Raw genomic sequence first — 27,192 nt, forward strand, 5'->3', positions numbered from 1 at the left:
ATCCATGACAAGTTAATATGTGTGTGACAGTGTTTTCTGTGTGTGTACGAAATATTGTTAAAGGGGTAGTGCACCCAAAAATTTGTTTTTTGATCTGTAAATAACCCAATTGTTATGAAAACCACATACACTGTTGATAAAATTAGTATTTTTTAATTTATTTTAAAAACTGGATTTTGTGGGTAAAATATAGCTCATAACACCCTCTACAGGGTAAAACCAGGTTAGGTTTTTCATGAAACAGAGAGGTTAAGTACATCATGATAAACTTTTCAAAACCCCACAGCCCCTCCCTCCAGATGCAGATAGACGTGAACTTATATGGTGTAGATTTGCTATTTTCAGATTTCTATTCTTTCACAGTTTCTGATGAAATATTCCTGCAAAGGGACGTGAAGTAAAGTAACACCGGACTTTATTCTTTACCTGCTGATCCTCCTCTCCCCACCTCACCCACCAACCCTTGCAATTTCAGGCATTTTTCAGATTTGGAAGTTGGTGGAGTTACACAAAAAGTAGGGGGTGTATTTACCAATTGGCAATCTCCGCCGGTAAAATGTGAAGCTATGCAGAAGTGAAAAAAAATTGTAGTTCACCCCTCATCCACTAGGGGCTGGCTCCAAAACGGAGTCAATCCCCATAGACTCCCATGTTAAAAAGACCAACTTCACAGCAGAAATAAACATGTTTAAAGCCTGGTACAAAAAAAACATTTTAGGATTAATAGGTTAAGTTTACCTCCATAACAGCTGTGAGGGGGTGAATTTCTTTCTAACTCATCTGTTTAGATGTTATTTAATCTTGAAATTCTGCATAATTAAGGGTGTGTCCTTTTGATTGACAGGTATCTGATATCCGCGGTGTTACAACCCCTCTTAAAGCTAGGGGGACATGGGGTCCATAACAATCCCAGTTGGCAAACTGTGGGCCTAATGGATCACAGCTGCCCCGAATGATGGCTCTTCCTTCTTTTTAAATACCCGGGGTTCTTCCAATTGGTCCCAGGGCAGAAGGTGCGGAAACGGCAGCGTCCAATCATTGTTGTAGAGGCTGGCCTGAAGTCTGAGGAGGCGGTGACCAATCACAGTGGTAGACGAAGGAGGGTGGTGTCAGCCAGATCGGCAGCCAATTGCCAATATGTAACCACACAGCAGTCTTTGCATAAATCACATCCTCAGGACATTGGCCTGGGGATGTGACACACGGCAAGAAGGGAGAGTACAGCAAAAAAAGGAGCAAAAACACACTGAAGTGGATTAAATCTGTTTGTGATGAAAAACCAGAATTAATTATTTTCCTACCACTCTGACTACCAGATAATGTTATTTATTTAGGGAGAGCGGGACGCTACAAGTTGCAGTGTTGTAACAATGGACCCACAATTCATCTGTCAGTCTTGCTGTGTGGGCCTGTGGAATTGGACTGTATTGAATTGCTGGCATGTTTCTCCTCCCCAGTTTTCTCCAAGCTGATTCAGTGTGACGCTTGGTCCACGAATTCCTCTCTAAGAGCGAATCGGCCGCATTCTGCTGTCTCAGGCTTCTGGCACTGTAGCTAATAGCTAGTGTCATGCTTTCTCATAGTTTGGGTGTTTGTGTGGAGCATGCTCGGGTGTGTTTGCTTTGCTTTTGGAGGGTCAAACTTATGCTGTTGGAAAGAGTTGAAATTAAAAAGGGAAAATTTCTGTTTATTGGTTTCACCCTCTTTTCTGGATATCAGTAATATGGAAACATGGTATTTCTTTCTGCATCTTCACTACTCCGTTTTATTTCATATTTACCTAAATAGGGAACTTACACCAAACAAATTTAAATGCAACTGGTGTTTTAAGCATAACTAATGACGCTGAACATTCAATAAGTCATTTCCTGTAAGTAACTACATCTTTAAGTGTTGTTAATGATAACTATTATTAGATTGCTGGGATGAAATATAGGTAAATGATTTACAGGACTATGGTTTGGCGCAACCAACTACAGCCAACATCCAGTTCTGTTTTCACTCCTGGACTCACACTGTCATACAGACACATTCAAATGTGTATGCGCAGCTAGACAAAGGGCACAGCATGTGGTCAGACAAACAGAAATAGCAGTTTCCTCCCCTGCAGTGCTCATCAGTTCTACTTTGTTGAGGTTCAGCATCCCACACCTGCAGCCTTTCCTTTAAGATCAACACATTCCCAAATGCTACAACAGCTACAGTTGACTTCCCATCAGTTTTGGGAGCACTCTGGGGTTGCTTTAATCACCTTAGCCACTAAAAACATGAGCAGTGAAGAGAGCAATAGTTTTACAGCCACATATTGTGATTAATCTTAACTCTACCTGTGAAGAATGGTGGCTTCACAGAGCCAGATTTTGGCTTTTTACAGACAAAAGCTAATTATTGTAAGGATATTTTTACGATGACACACAACAGATTTAGACGTACCTTTAAAAATACTCAGAGTTAGTCTTGTCATGCATTGGAGATAACACTGCTAACATTGCCGTGACTGGCAACTCTCTCTCTTTAAATTTTTGTTTCCCCCTTTTTTTTTTCTTTTTTTTTTTAGTTTTCCATTAATTTGATTTTAATAGCAGAGTTGTTATTGATGCTAAGCCTGTCACATATGGGAGCATAATGTTCTTTAAACTCTTAGTTTCATCCTTACAGCTTCCATACTATCAGTGGAGCAGCCCTGAACACCTGAAGATGTTACAGTTTCCAAATACTAAAGCAGAGAAGACAGACAGTAAACAAATTCCATTAAGCCCTGACCCTTCAGAAATAACTTCTGACTTGTGCGACTCTGCATTAGACTTTCAAATTGAGAGCAGGAAGCTTGTTGTCAGTGAGTCAAGGCATGCAGACCCTCCTACTCTCAGTAAGACCTTGATGACTGAGAGTTTAGTGTAAAACTCTAAATTGTCTGACCCTGCAGACTGACTGGCAGAGAATTTTCTGACATTATCTGCAGATACCAGCGCTGCTTCCCCAGCAAGTGCATTTAGCCTCTGTCTTTCTTCATCTCTTCTTCTGTCTTTTTCTTGCCCTCTCTTTTTACTCACACATAACTCACCTTTGTAAATGGATCACTTCAAAGTAATCCAAGACTGTACTGGGCTCTGCATCTTTGTTCTAGAGACAAGTCTTATCTATTTTTCAGCTGAAATAGGTCTCGTATTTCGTTGCTGTGTGTTGGGCTTGTTCTTGCAGAAAGCTCAGCTGTAGTGAGTGAGTTGCCTGTTCTGTGGGATGCTGACAATGAATAATACTCCATCCTGTGAGTGTGCTGGCATCAGTCCATCTTGTCAGAGAAGAGGTTGAATTTGGAAGTCATGCAGGTCAGACAGCTCATGCAGTGAGACTTTGGCCAAACAGAAAGGTCAGCCAATTGTTTGTACTGCTTTTTATTCATTCATGCAATTCAGACAATATTTAATCAGCTTAAAATCCTCTTTCCTTTTTTTATACATGAAAATAAATAAATAAATATTGCACTCATTGCTGAGATCTGCAAACACTAAGATTTTTTTGTATTATTAATAACATTTCTGCTTTTTTTACTGGGATAAACCAAAATTCACCTTCAGGAAAATGCTTCATTGGAGTTTGTTGAAGTTGTGCACAAAATCAATGCAATGAATGGTTGAGTTTTTGATGTTTTCTATTGGTAACACAATTTACCTTAATTGTTTATAACATGAGCAATGGATCAAGGCAGCAGCAGCTTCTGTATGCTGAAAATAAATCCAGTGCAGAAAACCTATTTGCTTTAAAAGTCATGACATGTTCATATGCCCAAGTTTACAGAGGATACAAATATATTCACTGTCTGGTAAGAGGTAGTTTAGATACCTAGAGCCAATTTCACCTTTCTGGGATTAGTTTTCATGTTTTAATTTTTTCATTTTTCATGAAGTCAGCTACATTACATAAGTTTCAGACCTTAGAGCTCTGTGCTTCTGACTCATTTTGATGGCACACTGACATTCAGTATGCACATTCCTGGTACCGCATTTCCCTTTAGCATACCAAGGCTGAGAAACCAGACTTCACAACTTTTTTTTCCAGCATCACATGACAGCTGTTTGTTGCTTTACAGTGCTTCATCACACACAGGCAACTGGATATTATTTTGGACTGGCTGATCCTGCAACCAAAACCCGACTGGAGTCACATTCACAGATGCATAATTTAACCCTTCTTAACTCATACAACACTTCTCTGTTCATCATGCAAGTGACAAAATGAATATTTCACACCACAGACTCGTTGAGACTTCACTAGAATCACCACAGCCACATTTAAGACGATACTTTGAAGTTTAGCTCCGCCATTCAAATGGCTCTAACCATTTTGCTTGCTTCGCGATGTAGTGTAGCATTAAATTTTAACGGGGCAGCTCTTGCTGGGCTCAGGTGATGGCTTATCACGCTCGTAGAGAGGGAACACTCGAACAGACTGAGGCATGATCTCTGTCTCAGCAAAGCTATTACAAGGTTCAGTGAGTCTAAGCACAGCCACACAGTGGGTGATAAGCAGGTGTATATACAGTAAATGTGTATATGTGTGCAGTTTTGCTGTGTGGGTGTGCGTGTGTGTCACTCGTTTATTCATGCAGAGTTTAGTGTTTCTGTCAGCACAACCTTTTCTGCAGGCTTTTATTCAGGTGAATCTGCAAACCACTCAGATTAAGAGTTTATACGATCACAACATTTCCTCAAGCACGACCCTCCTTTATGGCCCATTCTGAATTCTAGATGTGTGCTTCCCAAATACACCTCAATGCTTAAATAATTTCTGTCCTGAGAGGATTAGAAACATCTCAAGATGACCTCATCGAGCATGCTGTCACACAGCAGAAGGTATTTCAAAAAGCCCTGCTCAGGACTGAAAAGATGTTGCCATGTCTGCTCAGTGTCAGGGAAGATGACTTATCTGTTTTGTGAGTTGCCAAATGAATTTATGTCCCATTGCAGACCTTAGCTCTGAAAGCTAAAATCCTGCAAGGTTTCTTTCTTTCACTGCTTCTGCCTTTCTTCATTTATCTATCTCATCGAGCGCTACAAAGACATGTCTTTTTACCCGGGCTGTAAGTTCCTATGTTTCTCTCTCTGCTTGAAAGACAGACACAAAGTAGGGGATAGAAGAAGCGACCTATTTTAAGACCAGTGTGTAATTAATCATAAGCTAGCAGCCAGCATTAAGAGAGGAAGAAATGTATGATAGCTTCCTTTGTGACTTTCTGTCCCTCCCTAGATGACTTTTCCCCCCTCTCTGAGCCTCTCCTTACTAAATTTTAATCCTCTCTTCCCCGTCTTTCCTGTAGACCTGACAATTTCTCCTCCCTCTTTGTCTCCCGTGCACTTCTTAATCTGTTTTTCACCTGCATATTAATGTGCATGTATACATAAATTCACAATCCTTCCTAATTAGAAGAAAAATTCATTCCAAAGAAAGAACAAATCAAAAAAAAAAAAAAAGACATGCCTAGTTCGATGTTATGGGATGATTCTAAGTTTATCTTTTCATGCGGAACATTTCTTTGGATTGAATTGCAGTCACACAGTCTATACCTATGATTCTCCCACTCAGTCTACAAGCCTTTGTTTGTGGACAGATGGTGAAAAGCACAGTCTCATTTGTGTGTAATAAGTCGTTACTAATTGTCTGCAGATTGGATCAATGTCCTGTTCTGCTGGAGCTTAGCTCTCTGTATTACGACATTCAGCACAGTCACCATTTATCCCAGGTAGATGGTAGCTGAGGAAAGATCCTTCTGAAGTCATTATTAAGGCCATTTGTGTGATAGACTAGCGACCTGTCCAGGGTGTACCCTGCCTCTCCCCTGCTAATTATTGGGAAAGGCTCCAGCTTCCCTGCGACCCTGAATTGGACTAAGCATAATTTAAAATGGATGGATAGACTGATATTAAGGTAATTTTGCTGAAACTGATTAAATTATGTTGAGAAATTATTTCCTTTGTGCAGGAATTTAACCAACAAGAGTACACTTTATAAGTATTTCACGGTATAAACTCATTTTCCTTCACACATAAATTAATACAGTGCTCAAATTTTCTTATCATTTGTGACGCTATTCACTTAAATCCTAGAAGAGCTTCCAGATTACTTTATGTTACAGTCATTTTTCATGATGGCAAAGACCAGTCATGTGTGGCATTAATGCAGACTGTTACACAAGCTGGAGCTACTGTATCACCCTCAGTAGTGTAAGTGACAAGTGGCAACGGTCATGAAAAGTTCACCCTCTTGGCTCCTGAAGTCTTTCCTCAGTTCTCAGCTGTCATCAACACTGCCTTTACCCCTGCAGCAGATACATGTCTGTTACACTGGAGAGAAATTTCCATAACTTTATAACATTATACTGATACTTCATGCAGAAAGACTTAGAATTATCTTTGACTGTATTTTTGAGGAAGAAGTTAGACTTACTGGATTGGGGGCACACAAGTACATTTTCAATTAATTAAACTTAAACATCGCCTTGTAAAAATATATAATTAGGATGAAAGAAACCCACATGGATTTTTTTTTTTATTGCAACTCTTTAATTTTCAATTTGATCCAATTCAGTTCAGTTTTATTTGTATAGTAGCAATTCACAGCGAAGTCATCTCAAGACACTTTTACAAACACAATCCAATTCAATACAATTCAGTGTAGTTGAATTATAATCCAATCAACAATTCATTGTATGATTCACATTAGTCCAAGTTATTATAACTGTGTTCATACAAGTCATTTCATAACAAAATTGCTTAGCTGAGGACAAAACAGATTGCACTGAATCTTCCCATCATGAACATGAAGGGGGCAACGGGTGGCATTGTAAAGGAAAAACTAACTAAAGAAAGCGCCTCCAGCAGAATCAGAATCAGGAAGGGCAGCCATCTGCCCGTTATTTAGTGGTCAAAATTAGAAGTGGTGTGTGAGATACAAGCCAAACACAGCATATCACAAAAAAGCCTCATACTGGCAGTCAACCTTGGTGGTGGAAAGATGATGATTTGGACTTGTTTTGCAGCCACACGACCCCAGAGTGACTGAGCCACAACAGAACAACTGCATGAAATGAAAATGAAAGGCATGCGATGAAAAAATGAAGGTTTTGTAGTGGCTTCATACAGTACAGGCTGAAACCCAATGGAGCAAAGTAAACAGTCATTTATCACTGGATTGTTTCTGTGAACAAGTTCTGCTCAAACTACTTTTAAAAAAGGGGGTTATTAAGTATACCCCTATTGTATATAAAGACAATAGTGGTACACTTTAACAATGCACAGCAGTCAGAGGAAAAAATGGAAGACATGGCACACATGATTAGAAATATTCAACATCATTATGATCATCTTTGAAAACCATCTGCTGTGAAGTAATGTTATAAGTAAATGCACACAGTTGTACTATACTAGACAAATGCAGATAAATGCAGCATAGTTCTATGCACTCTAATGATGAAAGAAGATCACAAAATTACATTAGCAGCAAGCAGAAAAAATAGCATTTATTCAGTTTCACTTGTGTGCAATTTAATGACTGCAACATACTCAGTTAATTAAATGACATTACAATGTAAGAATCTGCTAATAAAAAAGGAAGATTTAAACAGTGTGATGTGGCTCTAGGCAGGATTTAAGCTGTAAACATGTTTTCTGGCTCCTACTGTCGGACTCGGTTTTCAGCTGCAGATCAATGGAATAGAAAACAGTTTGGGACAAGAAATGTTTTCTTATACCTTTTACCTGATATGAAATATTAAAATGTATAGATATATATATTTTTTCACAGATTATTTATCTTTAAAAGTCACATTTCAGTATTTTTCTGCTTTACCTTGATGATTAAAGCATATGAAAAATTATTGACTGTCAGAGCAATCCCAGTCAAACTGAAGATGTAAATGTGTTTCTGTGATGTTCACAGGTACATACTATAACTGTCATTACAATCTGGTTACCTATTTTCTTTTACCTGCGATGGATGCATGCTTTAATGGCAACTTATTCTTCTTTTCTTCATCTCTCTCCATTTTCTCAACACTATTATGTGTTATGTTTTAAACCAATGCTCTAATTTTTTTTAACAACCCTTAATTCAAGTATGTTTGTAGAGCATGTAATGTTGTTTTTTCCTCTCGGGTTCCGGATTAAGAAATAATGTTGTCTCTAATGGTTTTCCTCATTCTGTGAATCACTTTTATGTATTTTTAAAGACAGCTTTTCCTGCATGTCTCCCACCAACCCCTCTGCAGTGGCAGGAGTCTATCAGCCTGTTACACAGGAAATTGAAACCACACACACATTCTCTAGCTCTAGAATCCAACAAGTTAGGGTCAGACAAACATCCAGAGATGCACATACATATGCTTGCACATGTATGCAGAAACAAATTCACAAATATGACAGTATTTCCAGACTTTATGGGAAGGTGCAATGTGTGTTCAGCACAGATTCTCTGCTCATACGTCATTAAGTAAGTCTGGGTGTTATTACGGAGAAGACAGTGTATAAGATGGCCTGACAGATTGTGTCAGGGTCTGCAATCCTATCAGGGTTGGACAATAAAAGGACACTTAATCTAGCCAGTTCCCAACAGTCCCTCTTTGCAGACAGAATAAAAAATCCTGATAATCACTCTTTGCTCTAACCGTCCTTGTCAAAGTCTCCCCCTCCCTCAGTCCCATCGTAAAATTTAAAAGAAGTAATTACGACTTAATCTTCTCATGCCCCACCAGTCATCCACCAAAACATTTTCCATGAGGAGATACATAGTTACAGTCTAGCAACATAAACTGTGTTGATTACCTTTACTGCAAAGCGTTCATGTGAGATACAAGCAGGTTCCAGACTGCATGAAAGGATGTTGTCTAGCTAACTGATGACTATTTAGTAAGACCAGAGATGTGAGGCAGAAGAGGAGAGGTTGATTCACCGTTCTTCTGGGACTCCACGGTCTACAGTCGAGGCTGGACAGATGCAAAAACAATTTCTCACTTTGTAGAAAGTCATAGAAACAAGGCCAAGTCTGTTTACTGTCAAGATTTTCACAAGACTTGTTACTGCCTGTCTGTATTAGTTTGTCACTTTACTCTTTCTTTTACTGTCTCTCTTTACAGTGGAGAATAACCCATGCCAGACGAACCCTTGTCTACACGGTGGGAGCTGCCTGCAGGAAGGTGATGGCTATAGCTGCTACTGTCCTCCAGGCTTCTCTGGAGAGAGCTGTGAGATCGGTGAGTCACTGCCTGGTTCGGTCTGGGGGCCGGGACCTTGCAGGTCAGCAGCTGCAGACACATGCTGTGTCACTGTAGCATAAGGGCAGTAGAGACAGGCATATGCCGGACTAACATTGAACAGATGTACTCTACTGTGTAGTGAATTCATGAGTAAAACGCCAGCTTCTCTCTCTGGGATTTGTTTCCGTCTGTGTTCAGGACTGTGGATCCAATCTAACACTGGATGCTTTGCTGGCAGGTCCAGCACTTTTGGATCAAGCTCCCTGATTGAAAGCAAAAAGGGAATATCCATATGTTGCTAGTCAGCCATTTGTGCCAGAGGCTGTTGAAGGTGTGTGTGCTCAGCTGGGTGTGCGATAATTTCCATGCCAGCGTATGTGTGTGTCTTCACCTTCTGCCCCATGAGCAGGAGGCAGCTCATCTTTCCACTCAGTTGTGTGTGGCTGTCAGAAAATGATGGTGCAGTGATTTAGGTGTGTGTGCATGCGTGTGTGTGACAGAGACATGGAAGGACACACTGGCCACAGAGGAGATTTGAGCTCAGTGAGTGGTGGAGTAGCTGATTAAAGTGGGGAAGTAACAGCGCAGGCTTCTGTGAAAGAGGAGAAGCAGAAAGTGAAGGAAAGAAAAGGCAGATGTGAAATAAAATATGTCATACCAAGTATGAAACGTGAAAAAAAGGATATGCATCTTAGTTTCGAAGTTAAGGAGGGCGAAATGATCACATTTCAGTTTTTAATTTGGCTCACATCACAGCAAAGATTAGCTCATATCTTTCAGCACAGAGCGTTCCTTAGGTGGTTCTAAGGTGAACAAAGTCAGTCATGCAATAAGCATAAGGCCAGAGTTACTTAAGAGAATTAAGCTTGACCTAATTAATTAGGATCCAATCATTTAACCCTCTAAGCACCAAAGTCGCAAAATTGCAGCAAGCATCAAGTCACATCTCCAGAGAGCTTAAACCTGTTACCACTTTTCACTGATACATGAGTGACGTGTGAATCTTCAATGTAGCACAACTGGTGGGCAATGGGAGGCAAGCGAATGGGAGGGTGGGGGGTTTACTCACAGTTTATAAGACAATCGCATCTGAAAGACGCCATACGGAGCCTATCCAGAAGCGCTCACAGTAGGTGATGCAGAGTGGATTACAAAGAAAAAAAGCAAATAAAAAACGCTTTGTCACTGTTGGTGAACTTTCTCAGCTAATAGCCATCACTGATTCTGGAGGGGAATATTTGATCACAGTTGGCCATCTAGCAACATCATGATTCTGTTGGAAATTATGGTGTGTCAGTCCATAATAATAACATATCTGAAGAAGCACATGTGGGAGATGACAACTCAGTTACGTAAAGTCCCAGAGTTGTCATCTACCATGAGTGCTTCTTCAGGTATGTTATTATTATGCCACATCTGTACATGCCAGACATTGTTTGCTCTTTGGGGTATTTATTGAATTTTGAGGTCAGCACTCTCCACTGCAGATTTGTTAAAGTAAAGTTTTATTAATACACAGTTGTTGTTAACAATGTTAAGTCTAGGACATTGATTGTGGATCCTGGACAAATATCTCTGGGCTGAACCAAAAAAAAAAAAAAAAAAAATGGCTGGACACACAATTTGTACTATGATGTAACATGGGCATTCAAAACTGCTTATTTAGACCTGATTTTTTTTTTTTTCTTCTTTTTACTTGTTCTCTTTTGTTACACAGTTTGTGTTAAGGATAAATATACGTTTCTCTAGTTTTTATTGTTAAGTGTCTGTCTTTTAGAGCTTTGTGGGCCGTATTGATCCATACAGGGAAGACACACTGTGTTGCAGGTTTTGGGGTCATTACTTATAGAAAGAGGTCAGGTCATAAGGCAAGGGTCATGAAGGGCACACTGTCTTATTATCAATAACCTTTAATGCTTGGCTTAAAAGGAGACATAATGCAAAATTTAGGTGGACTTAAATTGGTGATCGATCAACTATCTGCCATTGGATCAATAATTTGTGATGCAGGATTGTTTAGAGCATGTATTACACACACATTTGTAACGATATCCTATTGTTGGTTTAGTTTGGCTTAGTTATTAAAGTAGATATAAACAATAATTTAGAACCAACAGGATTAAATGATTTATTTTAGTCTAAATGCTGGAGAAAAACACATATTTTTTGTAAAATATATGTTGCTAAAAATAGTTTTTTCTCGTGTGTCTCATCTGGCTTTTGTGTTGGCAAAGCTTAATTGCCTTTCCCAGTGTTCTCCATGTGCTGCAATGTTGATTATACTGCTAACAGCCGTGCAGGTGATGTTTTTAATATAATCAACCCTGAAGACAAGAAGGTTAATAGTCTACAACAGCAAGTGCTTGCCCACAATTTTACCAGTATTTTTTAGAAAGAAGTAAAAAAAATGTGACTCAGACACTGTTTCAAAACATTTTCTGTACTGCCAGCACAGTCATTTTCTAGCCATAATACACCATCCTTTGGACTGTTTCCACTACATGTAAAATGATAACCTACAGGAAGCAAAACAAATTCAAAAGACCGTAACGTCTGACTGTCTCCTAGGTTTTGAATTATTTAGGTGATATATTGATCTTCTGCATTTCCACTGTTAATTTACATCTGACATCTCTGTTAATGGTTTTCTTAACTGTATTCCTTTGCTTACTCATTCATGCCTGTCAATGAAGACACCTGGGCAGTAATAAATCAAACAATGCTAAAAATCTAAGTACTAGGTTTTGCTTTTCCCACTGATAATCTGTTGCAGCTGGTAAAGTTTGCTTCCTGTTCATTTCTGAGCCACAGCCTGGCAGTTTTATAGCCATGTGTTGTCATACAGATATGAATTATTTTGTCCTTTCTGCACAGCTGGGATCAACATTTGTTTATAGATTTAAAATTTAGACTGAAGCAAACATAACAAGAAGTGCCCCTGTGGGATTTCTTTCTGCTGATGAATTCACAGATAAAATACTCAGATATTTCCATCTTAATGCCTCTCATCGTTCATAAATGAAATATATAAAAGCCTCACAAAGCAGATTCTTACTAACAAAAACAACATATGGACTCATAGCAGAGACGTCTCTCTCAATCAGGTCCTGTGACCCAAGAAGTTTGTGATTGTGTCTTTTTCTGCAGAGACAGATGGCCTGCTGTAATGTTGTGTTAGTGTTGACATGAGCTTTATAACATAATCACAGTGAAACAGTTGATTAAATTAGGTTTTATATATCTTTTACTGTTATATTACAACACTTCAGTGCAGGAGACAAGTCTAAGTCACAAGTAGTAACTCCACAGTGACTGTAAGAACTTACATAAATTTTTAAAAAAAGAGATGATCATACATTTAAAAAACTCTACAATAACTATTGTTACTGAGGGAAAAGTTAACTTTCCTTCAAATGGTACTCCAACAACAGTATTTCCACTTGAATGCAATTTTATGTCTTAAGACTGTTTGGTACAGAGACTCTGTGCTTGTTTTCTTACCTGCTTTGTGCGCGTTTCCATTTTCAAAGAGGGAAACAACAACCTAAAAGAGAAAACCTACATTTGAAAAATGTTACGTTTGAAGATTTTGATTAAGCAGTAAGGCAGGCCTGCATAGTTCTTTCAGTGTATTTCTGCCTAGAGCATCATTTGCTGTCAAAGTAGTTTTCTGCATGCTCACCCATTTGTCCCACCATAATGACATTACGCTTGATGCAGGGCTAAGATTGCTTTATCAGATCTGATCTACATGGGTCTACATGAACACAATCTTGATCTTGATGATTTTCAGCTAAACCTCATAAATAGATGTGTCCCAAAAAAACAGAAAATGTAACTGCTTAAACAGTGAATATTTAATAACAGCAAACTGTATGAAAAATCTAGACTGCATATTGTTTGATTTATTTATATTGAAAATAATATAATAAATAAATTATATATATATATATATATATATATATATATATATATATATATATATACATACATGTATGTGTGTGTGTGTGTGTGTGTGTGTGTGTGTTGAAACTGAAGCAACTAAACTGAATTCAGTCACAAACTATAGGTGCTGTTTCGTTTACCCACCCTGTCTTTTGTGTATATTAGAAGAGGAAATAACTCTTTAGGGTATAATGATGTCACGGCTGAGTCCAGCCGTCTGAGTGAGGTGAACAGGACCCAAATAGCAGACGTGAACACTGTTGAAAACAGAACGATTTATTATATACGGGGATCTGAGCGGTCCGAACTGGGGAGGGTCCGGGGTTTCTGGATCTCTGGGAGGAGAGGAGAATGGTAAGTGGCAGTCCTGATCAAACAATATCCAGTGATCCAAGCTTAGTGGGCGGCTTACTGTATCCAAGTGGAAATCTAGAATGGAGGGAGAGGTTGCTGCTGCTGAACCTGAGCTGGAGGAGGGTAGGGCGAGCAGGCAGGTAGGTGAGGTAATTGATGGTGATTGGAGGAGGAAGACTGGAGATGGAGGCGTACTGGAAACCCGGAGCAGCAGGGCAATGCTAGAGGAGGGAAAGAAGGCATGGCAAGGTCAGAGCACTTGACTGGAAGCAAAGGTAATACTGGTGCCGGCCTGATTTACCACGGGAACAGTGAGATAATCTGGCGAAGTCTGGTTGCTCCTGCAGTCCTCATAAAGGGAGGCTTGATGAGGGTTGATGGAACACAGCTGTGGAGGCAGGAGCAGACCGGACTCCGCCCAAGGCTTACTGAAGCCAGCACAGCCCCACCTAAAGCTCAGGAAAGGGAAGGGCAGGCAGCAGAACCATGACAAATGATTACGCTCATTCCTACAGAAGTAGAGGGGATTCTCCACTGATTCATTGACATGCAAGTGTAACTATCAAAATTACATTTATTTAGCATAAACATTCTAGCAGAGCCCTGAAACCATGCAACAGCTATGAATACACCAATCTGCACATGTGAGCTGGTATTTATAAAAGAATAACGTGTAGAGAGGATGGCTTTGTACATGACATGGACACGTGGTTTTCTGAACCCTTGTTTTCCATGTGTCCATGATCCTTTCCCTTTTTTCCTAAGCTGTGAAGCAGCAAAGCCGTGTTCAGTGTGAGTGCTATAATTCTTTTAAATCACTTGCATTGCCTACGAATAGCTATAGCCACACAGACTAGTTTTGCAGACTGAAGGCTGCTTTGGTGTTAGTAGATGATTATTATCGTGTGGCACACCTATTTCTTGCTGTGGAAAAATTTCCACTTCTACAGTGATCACAAGAGATAAAAAGAAAACACCAGCATTGTGCATCTGAATTCGAGAGACTGACCATTTAATCATAGACTTGGAAAGAATAGCAGACAGTACAGTTTAAATCCAGCAACATGTACTCTCAGACTTCCAGATCCCCACCTGCAGGTTTAGATGCATTAGCTATTTAGATTTCAGATCTCAGGTTACTATCCATGTTTTTTTTTTAAGAAAAACATGCCATCTTTGTTTACTCTTACTCAAAGATTTTTTTTTTCTCTCCCAAAGCAGCTTTTTCGGTTCAGCTTAAGTGTGGTTTGTTGTAGGGAAAATTTATTAACCCGTCTAATCTATCTCTAAACAAAGGTCGACTTATCACAGAAATTCTAATTGAAGTAAGAGATTTGGGGAAATTATTATCGGTCAACTGCTGTTTGCTCTCACCTCAATCAGCCCATCAGTCAACCAGTCAGTCAGGAGAAGGAAGGAGGGCAGGCGGGTAAATGATTTCAGGTTGTGATCCATTTATGTGCTACTAGATTGACAACAGCAACACACTATCATTAAAAACACATAAATGCTGTTTTTCTCCTGGTTGTTCACAGCAGATTTAAAACACTCTGGTAAACGAAGCATGTCTTTTGGATTTTAAATTCAGCATGTGTTGAGAGGTCAAGACGGTAAATGATTCTCTTAAAGGGAGGAAATTACTTGGGTAACATGGCTTCCTTTTCCTGTCTTTTGCCCCTGTCCCGCTTCCTCTACATCTATCCTTCTCGTTGCCCTATGTGCTTCCCCTTCCTCCATACTTTCTGTCACTTGCATGATAAATTAGAGGAGATAAAGCACCTGAACTACTTCAGAGAGTTCAACAATTTATTGAAAGTGATTCAGTCAAAGGTGTCTTCATACCTCTTCTCCCAGTACAATGATTTTATTTCTCTTCTACTCTTCAACAACTAAAGTAAAATCTGTCAGAGACAGCTAGTGGATGTAAAGTTGTGCAGACCTACATAAAGCCAACCTAACACACTACAGACCTACTGGGTTAAGATAGTGTTTCAAATATTTTTGCAAAAGGGGGAAAAGTATGATTATTTGACAGTTGAAATATGTAATGTTAAATTACTCCAAGAAAGACAATTTGGGCATAAAGTTCAACTATTTAAGGCCAACATTTGTCAAGGTTAACTTGCTGAAAAATAAAGGATTTGTCATATCATACTTATGGATTTATTAGATTTATATCAACAATGGTAGTTTTTAGATGTGCACTGTGGCTGATTCAGCAAAGAAACTCAAAAAGACATTATCAGAGGAAGTCAGGGAAAGGTTGCATTAAGCTGCATTTATGCTCCCTTACGTACATAAATAGGGAAGTCTCAAACGTGTCCTATGTTGCCATCCTCTTACTTCCATGCATTTTTTTTATGTTGCCATGGTTGTTAAGTCAATTCCTCCACTAGCGGGCAGTGTTGAGTTCAGAGTTAACTCCCATGATTCGACGTCAGTTTCAGACACCGTTTGGCAGCAGTAATGCATCGCTATAAACAGGGCTCGAAGTACGCTGGAGCCTATTCCGGTCGTGCACTGTGACTTTGGACATCATGTGCACGTGCATATATGTTAGTGCACGTAGCGCAGTCAAAAATATGGTAACTACAAAAAAAATAAACCTCTGCTGCTACTCTTTGCAGCTTGTTTAATCAGAAACAGGGACAGAAGGTTCTTTTAACAACCATAAAAGAAAGCATATAAAGTGTTTTTGTATGGACGCTCACAGCACGCTACAAACAGCGCTGCTGTCCACTCTGCTGAAGGAAACAGGATGGCTCACATTTGACAAATTATTGCAGTCCTTTTCCATACACATCAGGAACCTTACTGAAAAATTAAATATAACCTGAAAGTGAGCTATGTTTAGGACTCCCGCTCAAAGTATCAGCTGAATGTCTTTTGGGGAGCTCCTGTGCCTTTCAGGGGAGCCGAGCTCCCCTTAGCTCCCCCTTATTTCAAACCCTGGCTACAAAGATGTTTCCAACCCAGCACGCCCTAAACACTCGTATAGCCTTTCTTCTAAAACTCATGCAATTTCTACATGTGTTGTCCTCGTAGTCGTTCTTTTTCTGCTTTTTTTTCTCTTCATGTTTCTCCTTTTCTTCTCTGGTTTGTTTCTTTCGCTGGTCGCATCTGATCAGCACTAAGCCAAGCCCCCTGAAAATGGACCAAATTACTTGCATAACTGATGTAGGAGATGGATGAAACTGTCCGTCCGTTTGCGTATCCATGCTTATGCTGAATGGAGTAACAAATCTACAATATTACCACAATTTAATAGAGATCAGTGGTAAACATACCAGTGTTCCCGTTTTTATCTACGTGTTGCTGGTATAAAAATAAAATATGATATCTTTACATATCATAGTGACTGGTCTTTTCCTTGTATTTGTATCTCTGACCACATTTTTACATCTTCAGTGTGCTTGCCAGTCTATTTCACCCCATGTTCCCACTTTATATTTATATTAATCCTCCTTTTTACTTTCTGATCTCTCATTTTCTTTGTCTTCCTCCTGTTCTAATTTTGCTCATTTTCTTTCCTATCCTCCTTGGTTTGTGGTCTTTTTGTCATCCTCTCTTCTTTCCTTGACCCTCCCAGCACATTGCTCTTTGGTCAGACCAACAGTAAAGGGCTGTATTGAAACTGATCCGTAGAGCAGAGATTGGGGTGAAACCAAGCCTGAGGCAGCCTTAGCATGTCTTCCAAATAACACATTTCATTTCCTGCCACACATTCTCACTCTCCTCCAACCCCTAACCTCTTTCCCCTCACTTCTCTCTTTCTGGCTCTATGCCTCTGTTTCTTTCCCTTGCACAGTATTTTCCTGTCAAAGGCCGATACAGTTATTCATACAGAAATGTTTCTGTACTCATGCATAAAATGAAATCTATTCAAGCTCACATACTAACCTACCTGCATTGTCAAGTTCTCAGAAATAAGGGTTTGTGCAAAATTTGCTCACCTCTACACTTCCTTTTCCCCCTTCCTGTCCATCTCTCAGTGATCTGACTTCTTGAAATCACATCTGTTTTGACCTGTCATATAAAACAAAACTATGTATAGGCTATATGAATAGCTAATTCATAACTCACGTTATGAATTAGGAGGCCATGAGAACATGACTAAGTTTCTGCATTAACTAATTCATCCTCTGGGACCAACTTCTCTCATACCAGCTCATGTGATTGAGTCTGAAAGATTCATGAGTTTGAAGCTAATAATATCGGTCTTACCAAAGCGTCCACAGATCTGAGCAATGGGGTCGAAGACGGAGAAGCGGGAGGGTAGGATATTTTATTGTAGAAACATACAAGATGTTGAGATATTTATCAGCAGACCTCAAAATCACATTGTTTAGGGTAAAGCAAAAAATAACTAGAAGCACTAAAAAAGCAAAGATCATTGTAATTTTTTTTCTTTTCTTGCCAGTGATTGTGGACATTACTTTTGAGTTAGAAACTCTAACACACACACACACACACACACACACACACACACATATATATATGTGTGTGTGTGTGTGTGTGTGTGTATATCTGCCACTCCCCTCAAGACATCCCATTCAGTCCTTCATTAGTGAATTTATGTATTTTTGCTCCAAATCCTACAGCTAAATCTACACAAGTAAAAAAGTTGTTTGATATATAAATTCCTGTTTCTTTCTTTTTTATTGAATTCTTATCATCTCAGAGATAATGCTTCCAGAAATAATTGACCTCCAAAAATAACCATGACAGAACACTAAAGAATGACAGCGAGCAGCTATTTATGGTTAGAGAAGGTTCCTTTTTGGTGAAATGCTCTGGTTTTCTGGTGCAACCACAGCAATCTGACAGTAGTGTAACAACAAATGACTCAGCACAGGGACTCGGATGAGCCATGCACAGGGCTGGATGTGACAGCAAGCGTGCAAGTGACAGAGTACATGTCTTTTGCCTGATTGATGACTAGCAGTTTGTCATAGTTTGTTGGCAGCTGAGGGGCTCTTGAAGGGCTATGACTGGCTGGCTCAGCCTGTGCTTCCATACCTCATTAATTCCTTCATGCCGTTGGATTCCTCAATCAGCATTTTGATTGGCTGTACTTCCACCCACCGGTGCCATGCATGCACTTACCCAAAAAGAAACACTAATAGCACCCAAAAAGCCTGTAGTGCAGATTAAAGCTACTGGGCCTGCAGCTGACCCAGGCGGCAACAGCTCATATTTTTAAAAATAAAATACAAAAATGCAGCATAAAATACACAGCATGGACACTTTCTTCAGTGTAACATAACCTACAGCTTTTGCAGAGGGAAGTTCTTCTCTGTTCATACAAGATAAGAAATGTGTGGATGGCTTAATATCCCAGTTTTCAATCAGTATGGGCACTTCTTCCTCTTCTCAGTCTTCAGGACAATGAGAAGGAAAGGACAAACTGACTGCAGAGCTGAATAAGAATTAGCTAAATGGTGTGTGTGTGTGTGTGTGTGTGTGTGTGTGTGTGTGTGTGTGTGTGTGCATGTTTTAATGCATGTTAGAGCAGCAGGCAGTATCCCTTTTACCCTGTATAAACACATCCACAGATTAATGAGCTGCTGGCCAAGTTTCCAGGTTGGCAAGTTGCTCACCTCTCTTCTTTTATCTTTTTTCTTCACTTTCTCTCTAGCACACACACACACACACACACACACACACACACACACACACACACACACACACACACACACACACACACACACACACACACACATATTTGCCACCACCTTGAAATGTCTCATCTTTTTCCTCCTCTTTATAATTTACTTGTCAGCTGGAGAGCAGACCATAGTGGATGAATATGCATGTATGTGGCTGATATTTGTTTGATTTAGCTCACTGCGCATGCATGTGTGTGTCTGTGCTCGAAGCATGGAGGCAATGAGTGTATACTGGTTGACAGCTGTTCGAGGAAATGAAGCATATAAAGGCTGCCCACGTAGAAAGTGAGACAAATTGATTTCCCATGAAGTCCGGGAACTTGCTTTTACACAGGAGGGGCCTTATCGGCATTCCATGAACACTCATAGGACAACACACACATTCAAACACATACACACTAAATAGAAAATTTGGATCATTGTATGAAAAGATTAAAACACACACTGAAGGCTCTATGATACATTCATAAGAGCATACAGCAGTCTATACATACACATACTGTATTTCTATCCTTTGATCCTTCAGAGGTTTTAGCTTAAACCATCATCAATTCACCATCAGTTTATTTATAAAGCGCTTTAACGCCACAGCTGAAGCATATGCAGCCTGTTTGGACAAGTCATTCCGAAATTTGTTGGGACTAGCTTTTTTTGTTGTGACTTTTGGTGATATTATTGGAGACTTTTGGAGACTGACGTGAATGAACTTAGTTTATTCTTCTCAATGATGAGTGGGTGCTGTGCAGACCCCTCCCCCGTCCAAAAGCACTCAGAAGATGCTTGGTCCTCACACAGCAGCAGCAGAAGCTCACTTGATCCTCTGTTTCATGACCAGGCTGAAAATGAAACATACAAAGCTGCTGCTGGATGAGCCCCTTCTGGCTTACCATCAGATAGTAATGTCTATTAATGAAGAGTGTAATTTAATAAAATGAAACTAAAAAACAAAGAAAGTATTAACATAAGAATTTCTATTTATTTTATTTCATTACTTTTGCTGTCCTAAACATTTTTAGGTTGTCTTTTCATCAATTGAATTTTTTTTCTCCATGGTAACAGCTGAGGTCTTGATAACAGTGATTAACAGTGATTAAAATGATGTTTTCTTGTTGTGCGACGGCACAGAAGGCACAGGTAGCTCGTCTCCATGGTTAGGATCAAATGTTAGACCACTGGAGTAGCTGACAGTGGTGTGTGTCCAGGCCTTTGACTGGTGGTGTATGTTGTACATATATGACTATTTATAGTAATTATACTAATGGTATTGTAATGATATTTTATTTACACCTATTATTCTGTTTATACTTTAGGTTATTGAGCAGGGAGTTGACTGGGCTTGTTGGCAGGTAAATTGAGTTGATGCAGAAGGGGGGTGGGGAAAAAATAAGTTAGAAACTCCTTTTCGAACATGAAATGAAACATTACCTCTTGGTTGCTTGTGTTTGCATGTAGTGGATTGTGTACCTGCTTCTTTTCTTTTGCTTGTTATTGTTTTTGTTTTGTTTTGTTTTGTTAGTTGTTTTTCTGATGTGTACAGTACAGGCAATCTTTGGGCATGCCAGGAGGTACCAAAAGCAAAACAGCTAAAGGTTTTTGTGGCTTTAGTGGCCTTTATTGAGCAGTATCTGGCCAGAAAATGGAGTCAAGGAGCCTCTGAGTCAAGAAAGCTGCTCTGCCAGTTAAGCTAAACACCACCCTGGGTTAGCTTCCTTCTGAGTTTAAGATATGTCCTTGGAGCTGTGAGGGTATGCTCCATTTATTTTGGAACAAAGACAGAATAAATAGGACGTATGACGAAGGAATTATCTGATGCAAGTTCAAAGAAATTTATTTATTTATTTATGTTAATAACATCATTAATTGCTCATATATTCATTCTCTGTACCATTTTGTCCATTACGTGTCCTGGGGAAGCTGAAGCATTTCCCAGCATTTTAACAGGTGAGAGGCAGGGTACACCCTGAACAAGTCACCAGTCCATCACAGGGACAAACAACCATTCGCACACACACTCACTCCTAGGGAGAATTTAGAGTGACCAATTAACCTGACATGCATGTCTTTGGATGGTTGGAGGAAGCCCGAGTACCAAGAGAGAACCCACAGGGAGAACATGGAAACTACACAGAAAGGCCACTGTCCCCCAGCCGATATTGGCTGCAGTGCTGACACACCATGCAGCCCATCATTAATTGTAAAAAATGGGATGGATGCAAAGAAACACAGGAGACTTTATAGATGTAAAAGTAACTGGTTTAAAAGATTATTCATGTAACAAAGAACATTTTTATTTGAATCTTTCATATCAAATAGATATTAAACATTATAGTCCTAAAAAATCGACAAGTCCTAGTAAATAAGTAAACAATTATTTAGCTTGACACATAAGAAAAAAATTTAATTATAACTTTGACAATAGACTAAGAGCTTTGAATTACAAATTCCATTCTTGATATCTGTGAAATGACAGGTTCTCATTTTTCTCTCTTTGTGAAGATGTTCTCACAGAGCGAACATACCATACTATGTACACTCTGATGAGATCTTATCTAACACTGCAAAGGCAATTTTTTGCCTTATCTCCATGGCAGCAGTACAGAGATGTGGAAAAATCTCTAACCTAAAACAAGAATGAAAGAAAGGAGGGTGATGTGAGGAAGCACGAAAGAGAAAGGGCAAAGATGATGGAGAGGATAAAGTGTTTGACAAGGCTTATGTTTTTCATTGACTTTCAGATCTAAACCAACTTAAGAAAAATATCTGGAAAGAAAAGAAAAAAAATTGTAAACAAATCTTTCTTGAGATGTAGCAAAGGCCACTTCTTTGATTTAGAAGCCATTTCTTTACAGAAATAGATTTAAGAATTCAACATCAGAGCTCCCTTCTCTCAGAAATACATCCGTATATAAACTCACTGTCAGTGATTAATTGATACCGGCAGGACTAAGGCAAAATAATAATTTCACTCCACTATTACCTCTTTAAGTATGTCAGAAATAAAGACAGGAGGCAGAGAATAGCCTGTCATTCTCTCCTCTGGGGATCTGCTCTACTTAAAGTTATTGTATTTTTTTTAAGTATGCACGCTCACGGAAGTGGAGACTGAGGACTGAGTGCAAGGGAAGCAAAGGAGAACGGAAAAGATGGGGCAAAAGTATGCAAGGAAACTAAACAAGAAAAACTTAAGAATTAAGAATACGGGGGAAGTCATAGCAGAAAAAAATCGGTTTAAGATTTTATGCTCAAGTTAGATGAGTGATTATACCGTACCCTGAGTGTCACCGGCAAAGATGAGCTTTAGCCCCACGTGGCCCAGAGGGACACTGGATTTGCTCATACCAGCGGCCTTAAGGGGACACCTGTAAACCTTCCTGACTCTAAAGAAATTAGCTTGGTAAGACCCACAGGGCTAAGGATGATAAAGTTGCCATTTAGAGATCTCCAGAGGGGAGGCGAGAAAATAGAAGTAAAAAGAACTTTATATTAACATTTAAATAAAGAAATGAAGAGAATAAGGAGACTGTGGAGGATGATAATTCTCTGGATCTGTTCTGCCTATGCTGTTATTTCGAAGTCCTGTAAATCAACACTTTCCAGTGCTCTCCTTCAGTACGGTGACAGAAATAGTGTGTGGCTGTATGATACTGGCGGCATGGTGGCAGCTGGCATCTTTTTCCTGGCCACTGGCCCCCTCCCACACGAAATATAAACAGACTGCGAAGACAGAGCCAGTAAGTACACAGAAACACAGTCAGCCTGTCAAAAATGAAGGCTAGCAGAGCTATGTGAGATGTTGTGACACTTTACCTCATTACATTTTCCCAGGCTGTTATAAATGTTGTCGCAGTGCTGTCAACCAAAGCGCATACCTGTCTGAAACACACTGTGGGCACACACGTGCATACACACACATACGTTGCATATCCCCTCATCCACAGTGCAGCTCGTGCACTGAGATGAATCTGTAGCTTCTTTCATATTTGATGTTGCTGTGTGATTCTCTAGAAATGTCCATAAGGCAGATTTTTAGACTCACTTTGTTCACCTGCCCTTGATGCACAAGAAAAAGTGCTGGACCCTGATGATTTGGATTGTTGCCTGTACACATCTTATGGCACATCATTTCAGCTCCAACATGTACCATATAATTGCATCTGGGGTTATAGGTAAAGTAACATATCCCTGATCATTCCTACATCTTAGCCAAGTAAAAGGCGTAAAATATTTTCAGCAGAAACACAAGATGAGAGATTTTTCTCCTGACTGTGGATCCTCTGATAGGTTGATCAGTGTTTCAGTGTCTTCTCTGGAGAGCAGCACAGAGCCTTGGGCTGTACCAGAGCTGCTGTGTAGTCTGTCTGTTTCCTCTTCTCCCTGCTGATCCCGACTCCTTTGTAATCCACCCGCACCCAAACACAGCTGAAGTCCCAGGATTTAACAGCATACCTCGGGCACAGACACACAAAAACACACATGCACGTGCAGTGCACATCTACACTACGTTAAACATACAGTCTCAGATACTAACAGACACAGGGTCACAGTGTATAAGAGTATGTAAGAGATGTTTACAAGTCATTTTTTGCAAGTCCAGGTCAAATTACAAGTCACTTCTAGTTGTAATGAGTAATCTGCCATGATGTCTCCTGTCTGGCTTAGATCATTGCAATGTAATATCAGAGGAATTTATTTATCTAACAGTATTTTTAACAGCACGGATCATTAGTTTATACTAACAAAGCAGCTAAAACCTCCAGGACATTGTCCCAAAGCTCCGGAGTTGCTGATCCCTGCACTATAGTGCATCAGGAAAATCAAAGTTAGAAAAAAAATTAAATGACAAAAACACCATTCTATTTTACATGTCCATTTTATTACTGAAGCAGCAAGGGCTGTAACTTATTTTTCTAAACAGGCCCAGTAAAACCATGTAGGCTTTCACTCATGAAACCCATGAGAACAGTAGTCATAGCTTTGTGTCAAAGTCTTATGGCAATCCAAGCCCCCTCATTTCTCCATAAAAAGATCTTCTGCTCTGATATGGGGGGAAAAAAAACTCTTCCTGTTGGAAGTATGTGAAATCTTATGGGGCAGTAGTAGTTTAAAGGACACCCCCCACTCATGGGTTGTAAAAGAACTACTTGGTTGTTTTTATTGTAAGGTTTGTTTTATGATTATGCATGTTTTTTTCAGCCTGCCCCTCTTTCAGGCTGCTCAGTCTGCTCCCTTCAACATTCCACAGCTCTGTTTCAAGCTCATTGTGTTTAAGTCACATGTTTAAATGCATTTATTCTTCTTTAATGAAAACATAAGATTTCCACAAAGTCAGATAGTTAAAGGATTGGTAGGATTACAGTAAATATAGAATGCAGTGGTGAACCACAGCACTCTTCTGCTTTCCAGCAAACATTTAATCTAAGAAGTCCAACACACTGGACAGAAGTTGTGGCGTCCAACATTGTTCTGTCCTCCAGTGCAGTCATCCTAGATAATCATGTTCTTTGTGGTTCTTTTTAGACAGTTCAGTTTATTCCATTTTGTTGCCTACACATTGCTCAATTGTGCAAATAAAAAACAAAGTGCACTGATTCATCTGGCAAAATGAACATCAGAGCATATTTTGTAACATGTTTTTTACTCAGAAAGGAGTCCGTTCAAAAATACTCATCACATATTTGGGAGTTTGTACTCAGCAGCATGTGAAATATGTGAACTTCTGCCATTTTTTAAAAAGCAGAGGAATTTGCGCAGCCTAAAGGTAACAAAGCCCCGTGACAGCTTGCTGGCCCTGAGGTTATTTCTGATAACAAAATTGGCAAACGTCATGGTCCCAGGGGAGGGGGTAATGAAAATTTGATGGTTTTTATTTACCATGGATTCAAATTTTGCATATCACCCAAGTGGAGGATGAGATTTAAACAAGGAAACCAAAAAAATTACCCCCCCAAAAAAAAAAATTGTAATTTTTGGGTTAGACGGGTTACTGATGTCTAGGTAAAGCGTTACCCTAGATTAACAAAACACTTAATTTTATGTCATTAGATTTTTAACTAACCCAATTACATCAGTACCTGTTAAACAACTAATTATGTCATCAACAAGTGGAAGAGATTTTAACCTCAAAACAAAATATGACATAAAAACATCTGAAATTCACCATGATTCACCAGCATAAATCTAAACGTAAGCCTTTCCAAATCCACTGTTTTCCAAAAAAAAAATTTAGTATTAAAATCTGGCTCTTATTGATGCTTTAGTCTTCTTGTTGTTGGTTAGAACGCCAGTGCATCCCTTTTAGTTCACAACAGTGCACATTCACATCTCCTTAAACCAAATTCCCTCACACAAGCCAAAATTATTACCACCATGTACTATAGTAATAGTACATGCTGATTTTGTTAGACTCAGTATGCATACAGTATGCTGTTTGGAAAAAGTACAGAGATGGGGTAATGATTAGGAAAAATTCTCTGCAATATTCTCCATAATTGCAATGCACTGCAGTGGTCTCAAAACTGAAAGAAAAAAGTATGTCTATATGTATTCATTGTAATACATCTGAATGTCATACATTACTTCTCTTACTATAAATACCTTACAGGTTACACGCTGAATGTGTTAAAAAGTGTTTAATCGGTGTTCAGTTCCACATCAAAGACATTTGCAGTTGTCATGGATATTTAACAGCTATGGCCCTAATCAGCATTGACTCAAGACAACACCCAGGTGCACACACTGGCTTTCAAAGAGGGTGGCTACTCGTGTCCCCTTTCAATGGTTGATTTTACCTGGTTCCTGAACAGCTGGCATCTGGCTCTGCCCTGTTATGTGGGGCTGAAGTCCAGGGTCCAGTCAAACATAATAAACTTGCCTATTGATCTTGTAAGGTCCTGATTATAAGAAAGTGTGCTGTTATAAATCTACAGGAAACCCTGTAATGCCTCAGTTCATAATTATTATTATTACATTAACTCAGTAGCCTTAAGTCATATTGCTGCAAGGCGAAGGGTCATTTAGTGTATTGAATATGTCTGTAAAACAACAAGTAGACATGATAAGATTTTTGACATTTAGTGACTGTTAAATTCCTGGTGGCATAAACCAAAAAATATTAAAGTTAAGATCTAGAAAATACAAAAGAAAAAAGACATTAAAGTACTTGCGAAACATTAAATGTGGCCTTATGATCCATTGTTTGTGTAAAATTAACAGTTACTGTCTTCAAAAGTGACAGAAATGTGAGATGAAAAGGTTTCAGAACAACTTACTCACAAAAGTAAAGTAATAAATCATTCATTTTACACATTCAGTTTATGTGTATGTCTGTAGATATCAGGTCCTTCAACAAGTATAGATAAACTGTGTCATCTCATGCACAAGAATACCTTATGAACGATTGTATCCTGCACCATCCATACACATGCAATTCTTACACTGCTGTCTACATCCAAAATAAACACACATAAATAATTTTATGTTCATACATACCCACACAAGGTTAATGCCATTGACACAACACAACATGGTCCTTTGAGTGTTCATGCTGTTCGGATGAGCGGCAGTTCAATAGAAAGGTATCCATCTTTGTAGAAGGCCATGGAAATGTCAATGCCCCTCAGCAAACTAAAGGAAGTCAATCATCCAGGGTTTCCACGATGGAGGATGACAAACATAAAAACCCCTCTGCGACAACCTTTGTGTGACAAACATTTCCATTTCAAAGCCTTCATTTTGCCGGACGCCATGTCAATTTATTTTTACATAATGTCAGCTGTGGTTCAGTGCCAATTAGAGGAGCTCAGAAAGGGTGACCAAATCTGTCACAGCTCCATAGTGATAGAGGGACACGTGGGTTCCCCTTGTCATTCTGTTCTAGCAGAGTTCTAGTAAATTTGTGTGCTTGAATGATTTTTTCCCCCTTTGGGAACCTAGCAAAAAAAAAGAAAAAAAGTCATTGTCTTTGGTAATGATATCATC

General features: G+C 39.3%; 1 protein-coding gene across 1 annotated transcript in view; it reads left to right on the plus strand.

The window, feature by feature from the left end:
* The window catches only part of ncanb (neurocan b), a 109,499-nt gene that overhangs the window by 35,736 nt on the left and 46,571 nt on the right, over positions 1–27,192 (plus strand). Inside the window, exon 9 of the mRNA XM_042006290.1 lies at positions 9,128–9,244. Coding sequence (XP_041862224.1) covers positions 9,128–9,244 — 117 coding nt within the window. The remainder of the gene's footprint in view (positions 1–9,127; positions 9,245–27,192) is intronic.

The sequence above is a fragment of the Melanotaenia boesemani genome, chromosome 14 (assembly GCF_017639745.1).
Source record: "Melanotaenia boesemani isolate fMelBoe1 chromosome 14, fMelBoe1.pri, whole genome shotgun sequence".
Lineage (NCBI taxonomy): Eukaryota > Metazoa > Chordata > Actinopteri > Atheriniformes > Melanotaeniidae > Melanotaenia > Melanotaenia boesemani.